Source organism: Phascolarctos cinereus, unplaced genomic scaffold (genome assembly GCF_003287225.1).
Source record: "Phascolarctos cinereus isolate Bilbo 61053 unplaced genomic scaffold, phaCin_HiC Scaffold_7;HRSCAF=346, whole genome shotgun sequence".
In the NCBI taxonomy this organism is placed as follows: Eukaryota; Metazoa; Chordata; class Mammalia; order Diprotodontia; family Phascolarctidae; genus Phascolarctos; species Phascolarctos cinereus.
In genome coordinates, this window is record NW_027556180.1 from 17,621,615 (window position 1) to 17,636,986 (window position 15,372).

The following is a 15,372-nucleotide window of genomic DNA, read 5'->3' on the forward strand; positions in this document are numbered from 1 at the left end:
CTACTTGCTATAAAAAATTGCCAATTCTCTCTGCTCCTTTCTATCCCCCCTTTGCTCCACCCCCACTGCTCTCCCATTGTTGTCATCTTTTTATCCTGAAGACTCTCAATATATCTTAAAGGGAAAAAAAAATCTTCTTTCCTCATTGAATAAAATACTAGTCTGATGTATTCAGAGGAGTACCACTCGTGGAGAAAATGAGGCAAAAAGTGGTTAAAATGTTTTACCCAGGGTCACAGAAAATCAGTGATATATCTGCAAATAGAGTTTACATCTCCTGACTCTTTGATGTATCATAATTTGTTAGATCATATAATTTCCTTTGTATTTTGTGGGATTACATTTGTTAAGTTGGGTTGGGTCAACAGCACTGTGATGAAAAAACAACCACCACCACCCATGGCATTTAAAAGTATTTTATGACAAAAATCTCTTATGTAAAAATTTGTTCACAATGGTCATGAAATGATATAGACTTTTAATATACACATACAGGAGAGAGAGAGAGAGAGAGAGAGAGAGAGAGAGAGAGAGAGAGAGAGAGAGAGAGAGAGAGAGAGAGAGAGAGAGAGAGAGAGAGAGAGAGAGAGAGAGAGAGAGAGAGAGAGAGAGAGGGAGATTTCCCAGATATCTCCTTTCCATGATTTAACCTTACTCACTCTGCCATAACTTTCTGGTGTTTGTACAGCTACATCTGAAATTCTCATCCCCTCCCCCAGTCTCTCCTGACATTATGCAGAAAATGTTAAGTGAATCTCCAAGAACACTTGTTTCAGCAGAGATGTGAATCAGACCTTGAAGACAGATTCCCTAAAATGAAAAGAAATTCTGACTGTCTGTATTAGCATCAGAGCTTTGTAGAATAAGTTTCTGAAAGTACCTTAATCTGTGATTGAGATTGTTGAATGCTCATCAAAGTGCTTCCTTCCATTATCCAGCTTTTGTTATAACTGAAAAGGTTTCCTCCTTTGAATGTTCATTTTTGTATTTTAGGCAAGCTGTCCTTTTATAGAAGGCAGAGAATTCATTATACACAATTACAAAGCCAAAAAAAAAGTTTCAATGAGTAAAACTCCTGGTGTAACAATATTGTGGTAGATAACTGGGTCACTGCTGAGGCCAAGATTGTCACCTTCCCTCTTTGAATGATTCTCATTAAGCATTTCACCCTAGGTAGTCAACACCTTCCCTTATCCCCAAGATTACTTTGTATTCCTTACATTAATGAATTGCTCTTGGCCCTTAGGATCTAGATTGAGGCACACTCGAATTCAGTTCTGGGGGAGCCTGGCCTCTAAGGGTAAGGTTTGGTTAGAATCCCTGTTCTTGAACTTTTTCAGATTATTGCTACTCTCACTGTGTGGTTCCACAGTATTTTAATCCCTCCTTTTTGGTGCTTGCAGTATTTTCTCCTTGACCCAGAAGCTCTGGAATTTGGCTGTAATATTCCAGGGAGCTTTCATTTTGGGATCTCTTTCAGGAGATTATTGGTGAATTCTTCCAATTTCTACTTTGCCCTCTGGTTCTATGGTAATTGGGAAGTTTTCCTTTATAATTTCTTGAAATATTGTGTTAGGCTCTTTTTTATTATGGGTTTCAGGGAGTCCAATAATTCTTAAATTACTCCTCCTTGATCTATTTTCTGAGTCAGTTGCTTTTCTGAGGAGGTCTTTCATATATTCTATTTTTTTCAATATTTTGACCTGGTTTAATTGTTTCTTAATGTCTTATGAAGTCAGTAACCTCTAGTTGACCAATTCTAATTTTTCAGGAGTTGTTTTCCTCAGTGAACATTTGTATCCCTTTTACCAAACTGTTAATTCCCTTTTTGTAATTTCTTGCATTGCTCTCATTCCCCTCCCCATTTTTCCTTTACATCTCTTCTTTGATTATTAAAATCAGTTTTTTTCCTCTTTTTAAAATATATCTTTCTTTAGCTCTTCTAGGATTTTTTTTGGGTGAGGCAATTGGAGTTAAGTGACTTGCCTAGGGTCACACAGGTAGTAAGTGTCAAGTGTTTAGTCTGAGACCAGATCTGAACTCAGGTCCTCCTGACTCCAGGGCCCGTGCTCTATCTACTGTGCCACCTACTTGCCCATCTTCTAGGAATTCTTGTGTGGTGTGTATCCCATCTGCATTTTGATTTGAGGCATTGCTTGTAACATTTTCAACTATTATCTTCTTCTAAGTTTGTGTCGAGCTTCCCTGTCTCCCCTAGAAGCTTTTTTCCATCAGGTTTTGGGGAGGTTGAGGGGATTGTTTGCTCATTTTCTCATCTTATTTCTTGACTTTGTACTTTTTTAGAGTTGGGTTCTGCTCACCTCTGGGAAAGGACAAGAAGAAGCCTGAGCTTCTGTGGCTATTATGGCCTGTAGGTTTTTGATGCTTCCAAGGTTGTGTAATCCAGGGAGAGTTCTGGTCACCATCCTCTTGGGCTGCTCTCTGGTCCTTACATAGGCAAGGCCTCTGCTCCCTCATGATCACAGATGGTAAAAACTGGTCCTCTCAGCCCTGGAATGACCAGTACTGGGCTTCCAAATAGCATCCCACCCTGAAACAGTGCTAGCACGGGGGTCCTCTGTTCTGACCAGGAGCTTAGCCCTCTTACTGCCCTTTAATCTCATGATAAATTTCACCATTTTTTTTTTTTTGCTTTCTGTATTTCTGCTATGATCATATCACTCCATTTATGTCTCATAGTTTACATATGTTTCACACCTTCCTTTTCTTCTCTCAAGTTCCTGTGCTAATTTTTTTTGTTTTGTTTTACATTTCCTAGAAACCCTCAATGACACTCACTGAATCTGGAATTATTCTCTTCTATATATTACAGATTTTCAGTTTTTTTTCTTTACCTAGGAAGTTTGCAGCTTAAATTTCCCTCACACTGAGCTTAAAAGTTTCTGTTATATATTTCCTCAAGTATATCTATCTTCCCCCCAAATGAAAGTGCAGTTTTATATTTGTCTATAAAATAATTCCCCAGATGAGTACCTTTTGTATTTGTAGTTTCTAGAAACTGTTCAGAATCACGAGATTCTTTTAAATGACTAATTACCAAAAATCCGATGATGTTGAAATGCTCTCCAGCTCGCAGCTGTTTGCGTGTGAAGAGAAGCTAAGAGCTCTTTTTTGTCTTTTTCATTTTAAATCATTTGCTTCTTATTTAATATCTGCAAAGAAAGCAGTCACAGTGTAGTAGAATTTGCTGTTGTAAATTTTGGATTGTTTCCATGTGTTCCGCCTTGCATCTGCTTGGAGTTTAAAGCCAACGTTTCCTTTCTTTCTGTAGGCATTCAGGGCCGTTTGCCTCATAATCCAATGTCATGCTGAATGATGGGAAATTCAAGTTGAATTTGTTTAGCTTTGGAGAAGGACACCCTAGAACAATACCCTTGCTTAAGGATTCCTAACAGCAAAACTGAAGGAGTGGCCTTGGGCAGGTGCTTTCATCTTTTATGCACAGCCTGCCCATGTGCCTTCATTTATGAAGAGAAAGGACTGAACGAGGGGAGATCATTGCTTTATTACAAGAATACACAATAACTGCTAATATGTACCTGTTTGCAAGAGGCAACACTGCCTGATTTTATAACTGTAATTCTATCACCAGGATGGAAAAATAGAACCAAAGAATATAACATCGTGAAAGAATAGGACCCTCTCTCTGCTAGTGCATTTTCGCATTAGGATTTATCTATGGCAGATATTTCAAAGTCCTTGTGTCAACTCTTCTATTGCTTATATTGCATCCTTTGTTATTATAATTTCCACATATTCTTGCTCTAGATTCCATCATTTCAGGACCCCTTCCTTCCTCTCAAACTAAAATACTTACTTACTTCTGCCTGTCATCATCCAGCCGTAGGGTAGGGGTAAGCCATATAGACCATGAGCTTGTATTCTTCAGTGATGGGATCCATATCTGTTGTGACTTGGACAGCATGGAGGATCTAAGCAGTCTGAAAGGAGCTTCACAGCATAGTCATTTAATTATTTTGTTTGAAATCATATTCAATCCAAGATCACCAAGTGCTGCAGCCATTTAACAAATCTAAATGACTGTGGCCTGAATTTCCAGGCAGGCCTCAACCTGGCATCATGCTGTTTAGAGCCAGAAAAGACCCTAAAGGTTATCTTATACAAAGCTAGCAGTGACTTTTAAATGATGAAGTTTGATGGGCTTTTCTCAAACTTCTTTCTTTGTGATCTTTCTGTGGTATTTGACACTGTTGTCTACCCTTTTGTTTTGCATGTTCTATGGTCTCCTTCTTCCCTCTGCTTTGTAATGAAATGGCTCTCTTTTTTCCTCCTATGTCTCTGATCACTTCTTATTGGATCTCCTTCGTCACTGGTATCATAGATCCTGACTGTAGGGATAGCACCCCCAAGCCTCTATCCTGGGCATCCTTCTTTCTTCTCCCTGTAACTTTCATTTACTTGCCTCATTAGCTCCTGGGACATTAATTATCATCGCTCTGCAGAGGACTATCAGCTTTTTGTATCTCGTACCTGACTCTCAGTTGAGCTGTGGTTGTACATGTACAACTTCCTATGGGATAGCACCTGGACGTCCCACTGACATCTCAAACTGGACATGTCCAAAACAGAATTTACTGTGTTCTGTCTCACGCCCCACCCCCAACCTCCCTTCCAAATTTTATTTCTGCTGAAGGTAGCACTAACTTTCCAGTTACCCAGGTTCTGGTGTGTCTTCTTCAGCTCACCATTTTCCCTCACCCCACGCAGCCAACCAGGTGCTAAATCTTGTTCTTTTTACTTCCTCAGCGTGTCTCCTACCTTCTCCTTCTGGCTCCTGACACAGTCACCACCCTAGTTTAGGTCCTCATCACCTATCTCTCCAATCCATCCACCACACAGCTTCCAAAGTGATTTTCCTAAATCACAGATGATGCCATTTCAGCCCACCTCCCCCACTCAGTAAACTTCAGTGTCCCCTTATGCCCCATAGGACCAAATAGGAACTCCCTTTTGGGGCACTTCAAGCTCTCTATCGCTTGGCCCCCACGCTCCTTTTCCCAGCTCGGCAGACATTCTGCCCTTTGCCACACTTGATGCTCCACACAGAGTGGCCTGATGGCCATCCCACATACGCATTGTTCCATGCTGTGGCAATGCTTCTGCCATGCCTGGCATTCACTCCCTTCTCGGCTTTGCCTCCTAGAATCCCTTCTTTCCTGTAAAGCGTGGCTCAAGCATCAACCGTGTTCTACACAAGACCTTTCCTGATCCCTCCTGCTTCCCAGGTTTGCCGCTTCCTTCTTCAGCTCATTTTACAGATGAGGAAACTGAGGCAAACAGGGTGAAATGACTTGCCGAGGGTCACACAGCTAGTAAGTATCTGAGGCTGGATTTGAACTCAGGGAGATGAGTCTTCTCTAGGCCACCTAGCTGCCCATGCTATTGTTGGTAAGCATTAAAAATTGTTCTGAAATATTTTTACTAGAACAGTTCCTCCCAAGAATTTTTTGTTCTACTATTGAGGAAAAAAAAAGTTTGGATGCTATTCGTTGATGTGTTGCATTTGTACCTCTGCTTCATGTGAGCATGTGTGGCTGCTTGCAGCAGATTGGACAGCAGGGACCCCATGTCCCATTTCTCATCATCAATTGTAGCATCTTGCAGGCATTCTATACATAGTAAACTTTCTGAATGATTGTTAACTTATGTATCAGCAATGCGCCTGGAAAAAAATCTCAAACTATGAGGCTGCTCTGAGTATTTATTGTTATTGATCCGATGAATCGTTACTGAGTGCCTGTGGTATACAAGACGGTGTAGCAAGCACTGTGAGGGATCTCAGAAGGAATAAGGCAACCTCATCAAGTCACGAGGGCCACCACCTCTGATGAATTACAAAGACCAATAGCATGTGATCTGTGCACAAGCAGGGTCTGGTGGGACAGGAGCCATGCCCTGGGAATCTTCATAGTCCCCTTAGAACCTTGTCCTTCAGTGAAAAACTGAAGGCAATGGAATTATTTCTTAACAGCAGTAATTTCTAGTGGGAAGAGAGGGTGATGACGCAGTAGGAACTCACTAAAGATTTGTTCGATGAATTTCTTGAATTCCTGTCACTGCCCAGACGCCCAACTCAGGTTGCCAGACTGCCTGGCAACATTGGTACCTGATGTGGGTCCTGGGTTCGAGGACAAAAGTGAATGAATAGCTGTAGGCACTCATTAATTCAACAAGTATGTATCTATTAAGCATCTCCTCTATGCCAGGCACCATCCTGGACAAAAGCAAGGTTGGGGGTGGCCATTGTGAACTTGGACAAATACACTTAATATGTAGTATTGATTGGGAGGCAGCTGGGTGGCTCAGTGGATAGAGCACTGGATATGGAGTTGGGATGACCTGAGTTCAAACCTGAGTTTAGATACTCCCCAGCTGCATCCCCCTGGGCAAGTATTTAACTCTGAATGCCTCAGTTTCCTCAACTGTCCAATGGGGATAATAACGGCATTGATCTCCCAGGTCTTTTGTGAGAATCAAATGAGATAATATGTGAAGAGTGCTTAGCGCAGTGCATGGCCCACAGTAAGTACTTAGTAAATGCTTATCTTCTTCCCTTCCCCCTAATTTCTGGGGTTAGAAAGGGTACTAGCAACAAGGGAGATCCCAACAGACCTCATGTCGCGCGTGAACTTGAGATAAACCTTGAATGAAGCTAGAGATTCCTAGAGGAGCAGGTGGGTTCGTGCCTTCCTGGCTCGGGGGCCAGCCTCTACAAAGGCAAGGATCGGGCATACAGAACGGCCTACTGAGGAAGAGCAAGTTGGCCAGGCCAGCTGGAATGTCGGGGGACGGGGGAGGGAGGCGAGCCAGTGTCGTGCTGACTCAGAGGCCTTTCTAGTTTATCCCGGAAGCACTAGGGAGCCCCTGCATCGAGGCCAGAACTTTGTAACAGTTGTGCAGAGGATGGGGAGAAGCGGGAGGGAGGCAGGGAGGCCAGAGCCATCATCCGGGCCAGAAGCAATGAAGGCCTGAAGCAAAAAAAAAAAAAAAGCTCCTTTAACTAGGACCTGCTTGATCTGAGGGCACGCTGTAAGTTGGTGACAGTTCTCTTGATGCGAACGGAAAACTCTGGGCAACAAGATAAAAAGTGCCCTGGATCTGTTTTGTCATTTCAGATTTACAAAGTCAAATAGAGGCCGTGGTACTGAAGTTTCAGAAAGCAGCCAGTGAAGCTGACCAGTACAAAGAAATGTTCATGCAAGTACTTTCCCATTTTAAAAGTGACCCGGTCGCCCAGCACCCCCGCTAAAAGAATGTGCCACCAGAGGATGGCTGGCCAGACCACGTGGGCTCCTGGGCACGACATGCTGGCGGCCTTGGGAAGGATTCCAGCTGCCCGAGTAGAACTGACTGTAGACAAGGGAGGAAGGGCAATTTTCCCCATCCAAGTGAGAGATCACAGGACCTCTTGTAAACATGTGAAATGGAGTTGCCACATTTTGGGGAGACCAATCCTGTCATTTCATTGCTTCTAGGAATCTCATAGTGAAGAAAACTACTCTGCCTCTGCAGGTCCCTAACAGCTCCACACTCAGCTCAGAGATAAGCCAGGGGCCCTGGAAAGGGAAGTGACTTGTCTAGGGTCACACAGCCAGGACATGTCAGAGTTGGGACTCAAACTTTCCTTCCTGTTGCAGAATTTTTGAACCAGTTGCTCAAAGACAAATTCCTTAGTGAGATAGTCTGTGTCCCATGATACCTATCCTACTCTATCTCTGGTCTGTCCTTAGAGAACTGGTCACATGGTTAAACTGTTTCTTAAAATCACTTCTAAATGCAAGGAGTCTTTATAACAATGATAGCATTTATTTGGCACTTTAAAGTTAGCAAAATGCTTTACATGTTAATTCATGTGATCCTCACGATAACCTTGGGAGGTAGGGGCAAATAATATCCCCATTTTACAGATGAGAACATTGAGGCCCAGGGTCACACAGCTAGGGCATAGCAGAGTCAGGTTTTGAGCTTGGATCCTCCAACTCAAGTCTTGTGCTCTACCTTGGAAGTTTGCTGCTCTGTTTAGTAAGAAACATACAAATCTTCTAAAACAAAATAATATGGGGAAAAACAGACTCTGCCCCACTGCGCAACCCTCCTACAACTCTTTATGAACTCTAGGTTTGTTTTGGCAATCTTAACTAGTTTTCAGTGTGCCTTCAGCACATTCATAATTTGTTGCTACTAGACAAGGATCTCTATAGAGTCTTTGACAAGGAACAAGGTTTATTTTATGGTATATTTGGTAGCTGTAATTTTCAGTTCCTGTATTCAGAGAGAAGGACCATAACAAATTACAAATATTTAGAATGCTTAGCAACAAAACATTTGTTTTGGTAAAGAAAATAAGATTGTTACCTAAAAGAAGGCTACATCTAATAAATTACTTAATAATTCAAGGCCAATTATAGAAATATCTAAGTATAGTTAGATTATTTTTAGCAAAATAATTTCTCTTAAAATACATCGACACATGAACCCAATTGATATGGAATGGATCCCTTAGTAACGAGACACCACTGAGCTGTGCAAACCAAGCTGGCCTAGTCTAGCAGCACCTGGGTTGCTCTTTTGGGCTGGCTGGTGCCTCAGATGTTACAAGCAGTAGGTTACTCTAAAGTGGAGTGTTCCGTGTGTCTGCCTGTGGCCCGGCTGGGTGACTCCAGGTTGAGTAATGCCCTTCCCTCCCGGGCCACTTCTTTTGGTCCTGCAGGCTCAGCCTTGGGAGTCATTGATGACCTGGTTGTGTCCTAAAACTCTCCTGTAGTCAGTGGAGACTTGTCACATGGGGTGACTGTGTGCCTGATTTCTCTGACCTTTCACAGTCAACAACATGGCAGTTGTTTAAGATGTTCGTTTCTTTTACTCTTTTTAGTTGACGATTTTGGAGAAATCCAGTTTTCACTGGACTTTCAGAAGTTGAAAGATAGATGGCAGCAGGTTCCTCACATTTTTAGACTTTGCCTTTTCTTTCATTCTTCCCTTTTTGGTGGTGATGGTGGAGCATAACTCTGTGCAGCTCTCCTGCTTGGTAGTGGAAAAAAAGGGGTTGGAAGATCTGGGTCTAGAACTTATCCTGTCTCTCATACTTACTGACTGTGTGATGTTGGGCAGGTCACTTAACCTTTCACTGCCCTACATAATTCTCTGAGACTACCTGTTGTAGAAAAGATACTGACTTTCATTCCTAGAGGGAATTTCCTCCTTGGAGTTTCCTATGCCAATGAAATCACAAATTCAGTCCTTATCCCTCCTCCATGTGGCTAACCAAACACGAAGGGACAAGAATCTTGAGCAAGAAAAGCCAGGTGCACTGGTAGCCACTAAGATGTTAAGAGGCTGTGTGGTACAGTGGTGAGGATGCTGACCTTGGAGTCAGCAAGACCTGGATTCAGATCCTGCCTCAGATACTTACAAGGTCCTTGATCCTGGGAAAGTCACTTAACCTCTGTGGCTCAGTTTCCTCTCACTTGTAAAAAGAGGGGGTTGAACATGAGGGCCTCCACTGACCTTTCTGTGTCTGAGCTGATGTCTCTGATGCTGCTGAACTTTCCCACTGGTTAGTGGGACTTGGCGTTCCTGCAGGATGCCTTTTCTGTGTCAAGGTGATGGGTTTCAATGTAGTCACAGCATCAAAGTGGGTCCAAATAAGTTGTTTGTTAACTGCATACCTACTGATTTTGTTTTTCACAAAAGTTTCCAGGAAAATCATTTTAGAAGAGAGATTTCAGTGTGCTCTCTGGAAGCGTATTCTTCTGTTAAGAATTCTCACTATATTATTGAGCTACTGAGATATGATTATTTGATATTACATTGCCTCTTCTGAAGAGTTTATGTTGGGATTACTTGAGTAGCAGGCCAAGACTGACTCTATTAAAGTCAAACTAGAAAAGATTATTAAGAAAATATAGTTTTGTTCTTTTCAATATACTGTATGTAGTAACTTAACAAAGTATCAGATGTTGGCAAGGACAGCTCTAAAGAACTGATGGCTGACCCTGGGCAAGTCACTTAACACCATTGCCTAGCCAAAAAAAAAAAATTGATGGCTAATGATTTGTAATTAGCTTGTCAGCTGTTTACAAATGGATGTTTCTAAGGTGATCACAGACAATTTATTCTCTTATCTGATTAACTTATTTATTTGCATAGCCAAGCCCTTTTTCCTAGTTAGAGCGAAAGTAAATTTCAGTGCCCAGTCTAAATCATCACAAATTATTAATAAATAGTAAGATTTTACCATGTTTTCCTGTGGTTGACTTGATTGTTTCTGAAAAGTTAGCATCCATAATTTTCAGAAAATGTATTCAAAAAAGTGAAGTTGAAGATTTAGTCATTTAAATTTATCCAAGTGATGATTTAGGAACATCAAGCTAGAATGAATGGATGGATGGAAGGATGGATGGATGGATGGATGGATGAGAAAGCAATTATGAAGGGTTTCTGTGTCAGGCATTGTGCTAAATGTTAGGAATGCAAGTGCCAAGGTGTAGCCTTTTGCTGATCCTTAAGGTGAAACCACACATTTAGGGGAGCTTTCATCTGGAGAGTCATAGCTATTGTGACTTGGTCTGTAGGGTAGCCTATTGACACACTCTTCCAGAAGCAATCACAATATTGATTGCAAAGGAGTGCAATAGAAATATTGAATACGGCCTTGTTTCACAGGTGTATTTATGCCAGCTTCTTCAACCTGGGTGTTCTCCAAGTCCTCTTGCCTGGCCTTCCTTGGAGATTTCAGGAACTCATGTGACTTCAGTTATCCCCTGTGTGGCGTGACCCCCTTAACCTATATTGACACTTTTATTCCACCTTCCCCCCAAAGCCCTTCCTTGTTGACTGTATGTTCTATCCAGTGGTCCATCACCACCTCAACCCCAATGGGTATCAAGCTAATCTCCTCATCTTTCCCCTCAGTCTGACTGTCTCCATAAGTGTTCTCTCCATGCCCACCATGATCATAGCTGTGAATAACCTGGAAGTCACTTTTGGCTCCTTTGTCCCGTACATCCTGTCTGTTTTCAAGAATTATTGGTTCTTCTTTTGAACTAACTCTTGCATCCAGCCCATGAAGCCGTTCAGTCCAGGCCTTCTTCTTGACTCCCGTAGACTGTTCTGAGAGCCTCATGACTGTACTTCCTGCTTCTGGACTTGCCCTTCTCCGAGTCACCCACCATACTGCTACCTAATGAGCATGTCACTCCTCTACTCCCTTGTCTCCCCATTAGCTAGCAAATAACATGTTAATTACTGATCTTAGCATTCAAGGCTCCCCACAGTATTGCTTCAACCTACATACAAAGAATTGTCTCCTGCTGCTGCCTTTTGTATGCAGTGTTCTATGTTCTAAGCCAAGTGGATCGACCCCTTTCCTGCTCTCCCCTGTCCCATTCCTATGCCTTCATTCTTCACCTCATTCTTAAGTGCTGAAATAACTTCTTTTGCCTCATCCTCCTTTGTTTAAGGGCCAAATCAGATGCCATCTGTCTCATGAGACCTTCTCGACCCTTCTAGGTGAAACAAATCTCTTTCTTCTCAAATTTCTTATGGCCTTTGCCAAGTTCAAACCTAACAAAAGAACTGTGACATTTTAGGATTGGAATAGACCACGGTTTACAGCTCAGGGACCGGCAGAGTCCCCTTTGCCCCATCACATTCCATCACATGTCGTGTCATACTTACCGGTAAACAGGTACATCAGCATTAGGCCCTTAGGCCAGAGCCTTGCCCAGGGCAGGCAGGCACTTAGTGAATGATCCTTGGTTGAACTGCTTGAGAAGTTATCCAAATAAAATAAACATTGGAAAAGTCCAACTCGTACTTTATAAAGGAGTCTGACTATGCCTGGCATACCTGACAAGAAGCCAGCCGGCTTCTGCTTGAAGAGCGCCAATCAGGGACTTTATGTTCGATCCTGTAGATAATCACTTGAACTCTGGGCCTGCTGCATCACCTTGTCGGCTCAGATTGAGAAAACTCCCCTGGCTTCTCAAACAGCTCTCTGACCATGCCCGTCTTCTCTTGTGTGTGTCCCAGGGATTCTTGGAACCCAAGTGTGAGACCTCAGTGGTCTCCATTAACTTTCATTTCAGCAGATTTGGGCCAGTGGTCTAGCTGGCCATGATCTTAACTTTTTTTTTTTTTATTCTGACGTTAACAAACACTAGAAGAAATGTGCAGTAGAAGAGAAACAACAGGGTTGCGTGTGAAATTACAAATCTCATATACAGTTTGCTTCTATTTTTAAGTATGTAACAATTTAACATTTAATTTTAAAATACGTCCTGCTTGTCTGACCTTTTTTCTGTTCTCTTTGTTGCATAAAAAATGCTTTAATGATCCTCTTTCCTTTCTTTTCTTTATCTTCTTAACTCCTTCCTTCCTTTTCTTCTTTGGCAACTCCTTTGACTCCACCTCCCCCCTCCAATTGAGAAAAAAAATAAAATAAAATCCTTGTGACAAATATGCGTAGTCAGGCAAAAAGAATCCCTACGTTGGCCAGATCCAAAAAGCATCAGTCCCTCTCTGCACCCTGTAACCAACAGCTCTGTCGGGCTTCCTCATGAGTCCTCTGGAATCATGACTGATCAAGTCGTTACTGTATCCATTATTTTCTGGGTTCTGTTCTCTTCATTGCCAGTCACGATCTTTTTTGGATCCCTTCTCTTATCCCATGTTTGCCTGCTCCCCCAGCTTTGTCTGTCCTGCAAAGCCAATCAGCAACTAGGCCTTCATCATCCAAGTCATTGATAAAAATGGTTTATAGCACTGGGACCAGCAGAGTCCCCTTTGCCCCCGTTACATTCAATCATGTGTCATGTCATACTTAGGGGTAAACAGGTATATCAGTATTATGCCCTTAGTCCAGAGCCTTGCCCCGGGCAGGCAGGCAGGCATTTAGTGAATGACCTTTGGGTTGAATTGCTTGGGAAATTATCTAAATAAAATTAACATCTCCCTTTTATAATCACGAGTCTACTTCAACTAAAATGAAAGTCTTTGCTTTTGAACACTTGAAAACACCTTGGAAAACATTCCATGAATATTATATATATATATATATATATATATACACATATATATGTATATATATATGTATATGTATTTGCATATATATATTTTTTTTGGTCGAGGCAGTTGGGGTTAAATGACTTGCCCAGAGTCACACAGCTAGTAAGTGTTATTTACCACCTAGCTGCCCCTCCATGAATATATTTCACAAAATTTTATAGCCAACAAGTTTTTGAGAGGTCATCAAGCCTACCTTTATTCTAGGAAAGAGAATACCAATGAACCAGTGTCTGTGAGATGGAATCCCAGGTTAGCAAAGGCACCAGGGAGAACAATGCTAGGATGGAAACTCTTGGTGTGAGCTCAGCTCAGCAGGCCCCAGGCAGAAGGAGTGAAGATGAAATTGAGACTTCCAAGCAGCAGATTGAGCTGTCTTGGGACACAGCCATACCTCACCTTCTCAATTTCTAAACAGAAGGTTTGGTTACCCTTTTCATAAATTGGACAAATGCCTCATTATTGACTTTTAAATTTTATTTGGCTACTTATAAGATGTTGGAATTTTACAAGAGCCAGAGTAGCAGCAGACAACATAACTGTAGTTATTCCTCACCTCAAAAGCTCATTGCTCCTACCTGTTGACTTATCCAGCAAGAGCCAGAGGGTTGTCCTGAGCTACCCCCAGCACCCCGGCTTCACTGTGCCTGCTGTCTCCAGAAGTTCCTAGAATGTATCGAGAAGGCTTAGGCTAGGATGGCTAGTGACAGGTCATGCCTTTTTCAATTGCATTTCCCACCAAGTATATTTATTTTATCCTCAAAATATATCTCAACTATTCTGTTTACTCCTGCTTCTCTGTCACATACCTATTTCTGTTCACACTTTCTAGATTTTCAGAAGGAATTATTCCATGTCTTTCTTCCACATTGCTTCACTTGCTAAGAGCAGCAGGAGCCATTCTGATGGCTTGGTCAGAGCAATTGAAGACACATGAATAATTGTCTCTGCTGAAAGTAAAAAGAAAAATATTCAAAGAAAGCTGCAGCCATAATTAATTTATCCATGTAACCAGTAAAATACTAGCTTAAAAAGTGGGAAATTATGAGAATAAAAATGATATAGCCACTACTTCCTGTCTCTTTCCCAGATCTTGAAATTTATGTATTTGTGTGTCCGTCTCTGGGTTTGATTTGTTGAATAATCCAGCAAATGTAACAAGTCAAAGAGACCATGGGTAGCTATTTGCAGGTTCTTTTCTGATTTCAAATAGAAATTGTCAACTGTGTGATATTTACACAATTAGGCTTTTTGGTCTAAATCTTTGTTTTCTTAAAGAGATGACTGCATTGCAAACACCCAAGCTGCAGAAGATCCTCAGAGTCTTTGTTGCAGGGACTCCCCGCATATATGCAGATCTCAGTCCTTCTGGGGTTTAGGAGACAGTCTTCATGAGTTACCATTGCAGAACAACAACAATAACAACAACAACAACAACAACAACAAATAATCCCCTTATGACCCATCTGCTGATGAAAGCCTCTGAGCTAATTCAGTTTAGCCTCCCAGCTGACAGCCTCACAGTTTATTACTAAGTCTTTCTAGCTTGGGGAGGCCTCCCACAAGGTGGACCCTGCTGGCACTCAATTTGATGCCACAGTGAGATATTGGAATGAAGCTTTTATGGAGGAAGGACAGCAATACTGCCAGGCATTCTCTTGCCAATAGCGTGGTGTTCTGCATGCAGGGCTCACCCCAGACATTCATTTGATTGCTCAAGAGATATCTTCAAGGTCCTCATCAGCCCTTTACAATCTACAGTACTCACTGCTGGCCCAGGAGAACGTTATTTGTACAAGTGCCAGCTCCTTCTCCTCACACATGAACAATTCATTCTGGTGACGAGAGTCACATCCAGGGAGCAAGAGATGAATGCCTGGCCTGACACTGGAGTTCATCAGAGAGCTCACTGGGCTGCTTCCTCCTGCAGGGCAGGGCTTTGTTGTTTGTTTTGCTGGTGATGGTGGTTTAATTAATCAACAATCCGTTTAGATAGCTTAAACCTAACACTGTTGTTTGTCTGCTTTTTAATATTAATGACACAGTTATGTGACTATAGTGAACTAAGAAAAACCTACATAAGAAAGTTCATCGTAGCTCCGTAAAACAGCCTCTTGTGCCGTGATCTGAATGAAAGACCTCACAAGAGTTTCCAGAGGCCGAGTGGCATCTAAGAGCACTAAGTACATTTTGGGAAAGGAAAAAAATGAGAAGGAAAGAAAGAGGTCAGAGCTGTTTGTCTTTTAGATTCCTTGAAATGTAGGC

General features: G+C 42.0%; 1 protein-coding gene across 1 annotated transcript in view; it reads left to right on the forward strand.

Moving 5' to 3' along the window:
- The window catches only part of LOC144454858 (uncharacterized), a 52,121-nt gene extending 38,324 nt beyond the window's left edge, over positions 1 to 13,797 (forward strand). Inside the window, exons 4-5 of the mRNA XM_078147651.1 lie at positions 7,158 to 7,243; positions 13,702 to 13,797. Of these exons, the coding sequence (XP_078003777.1) occupies positions 7,158 to 7,243; positions 13,702 to 13,797 (182 nt within the window). The remainder of the gene's footprint in view (positions 1 to 7,157; positions 7,244 to 13,701) is intronic.
- The last annotated feature ends 1,575 nt before the right edge of the window (positions 13,798 to 15,372 follow it).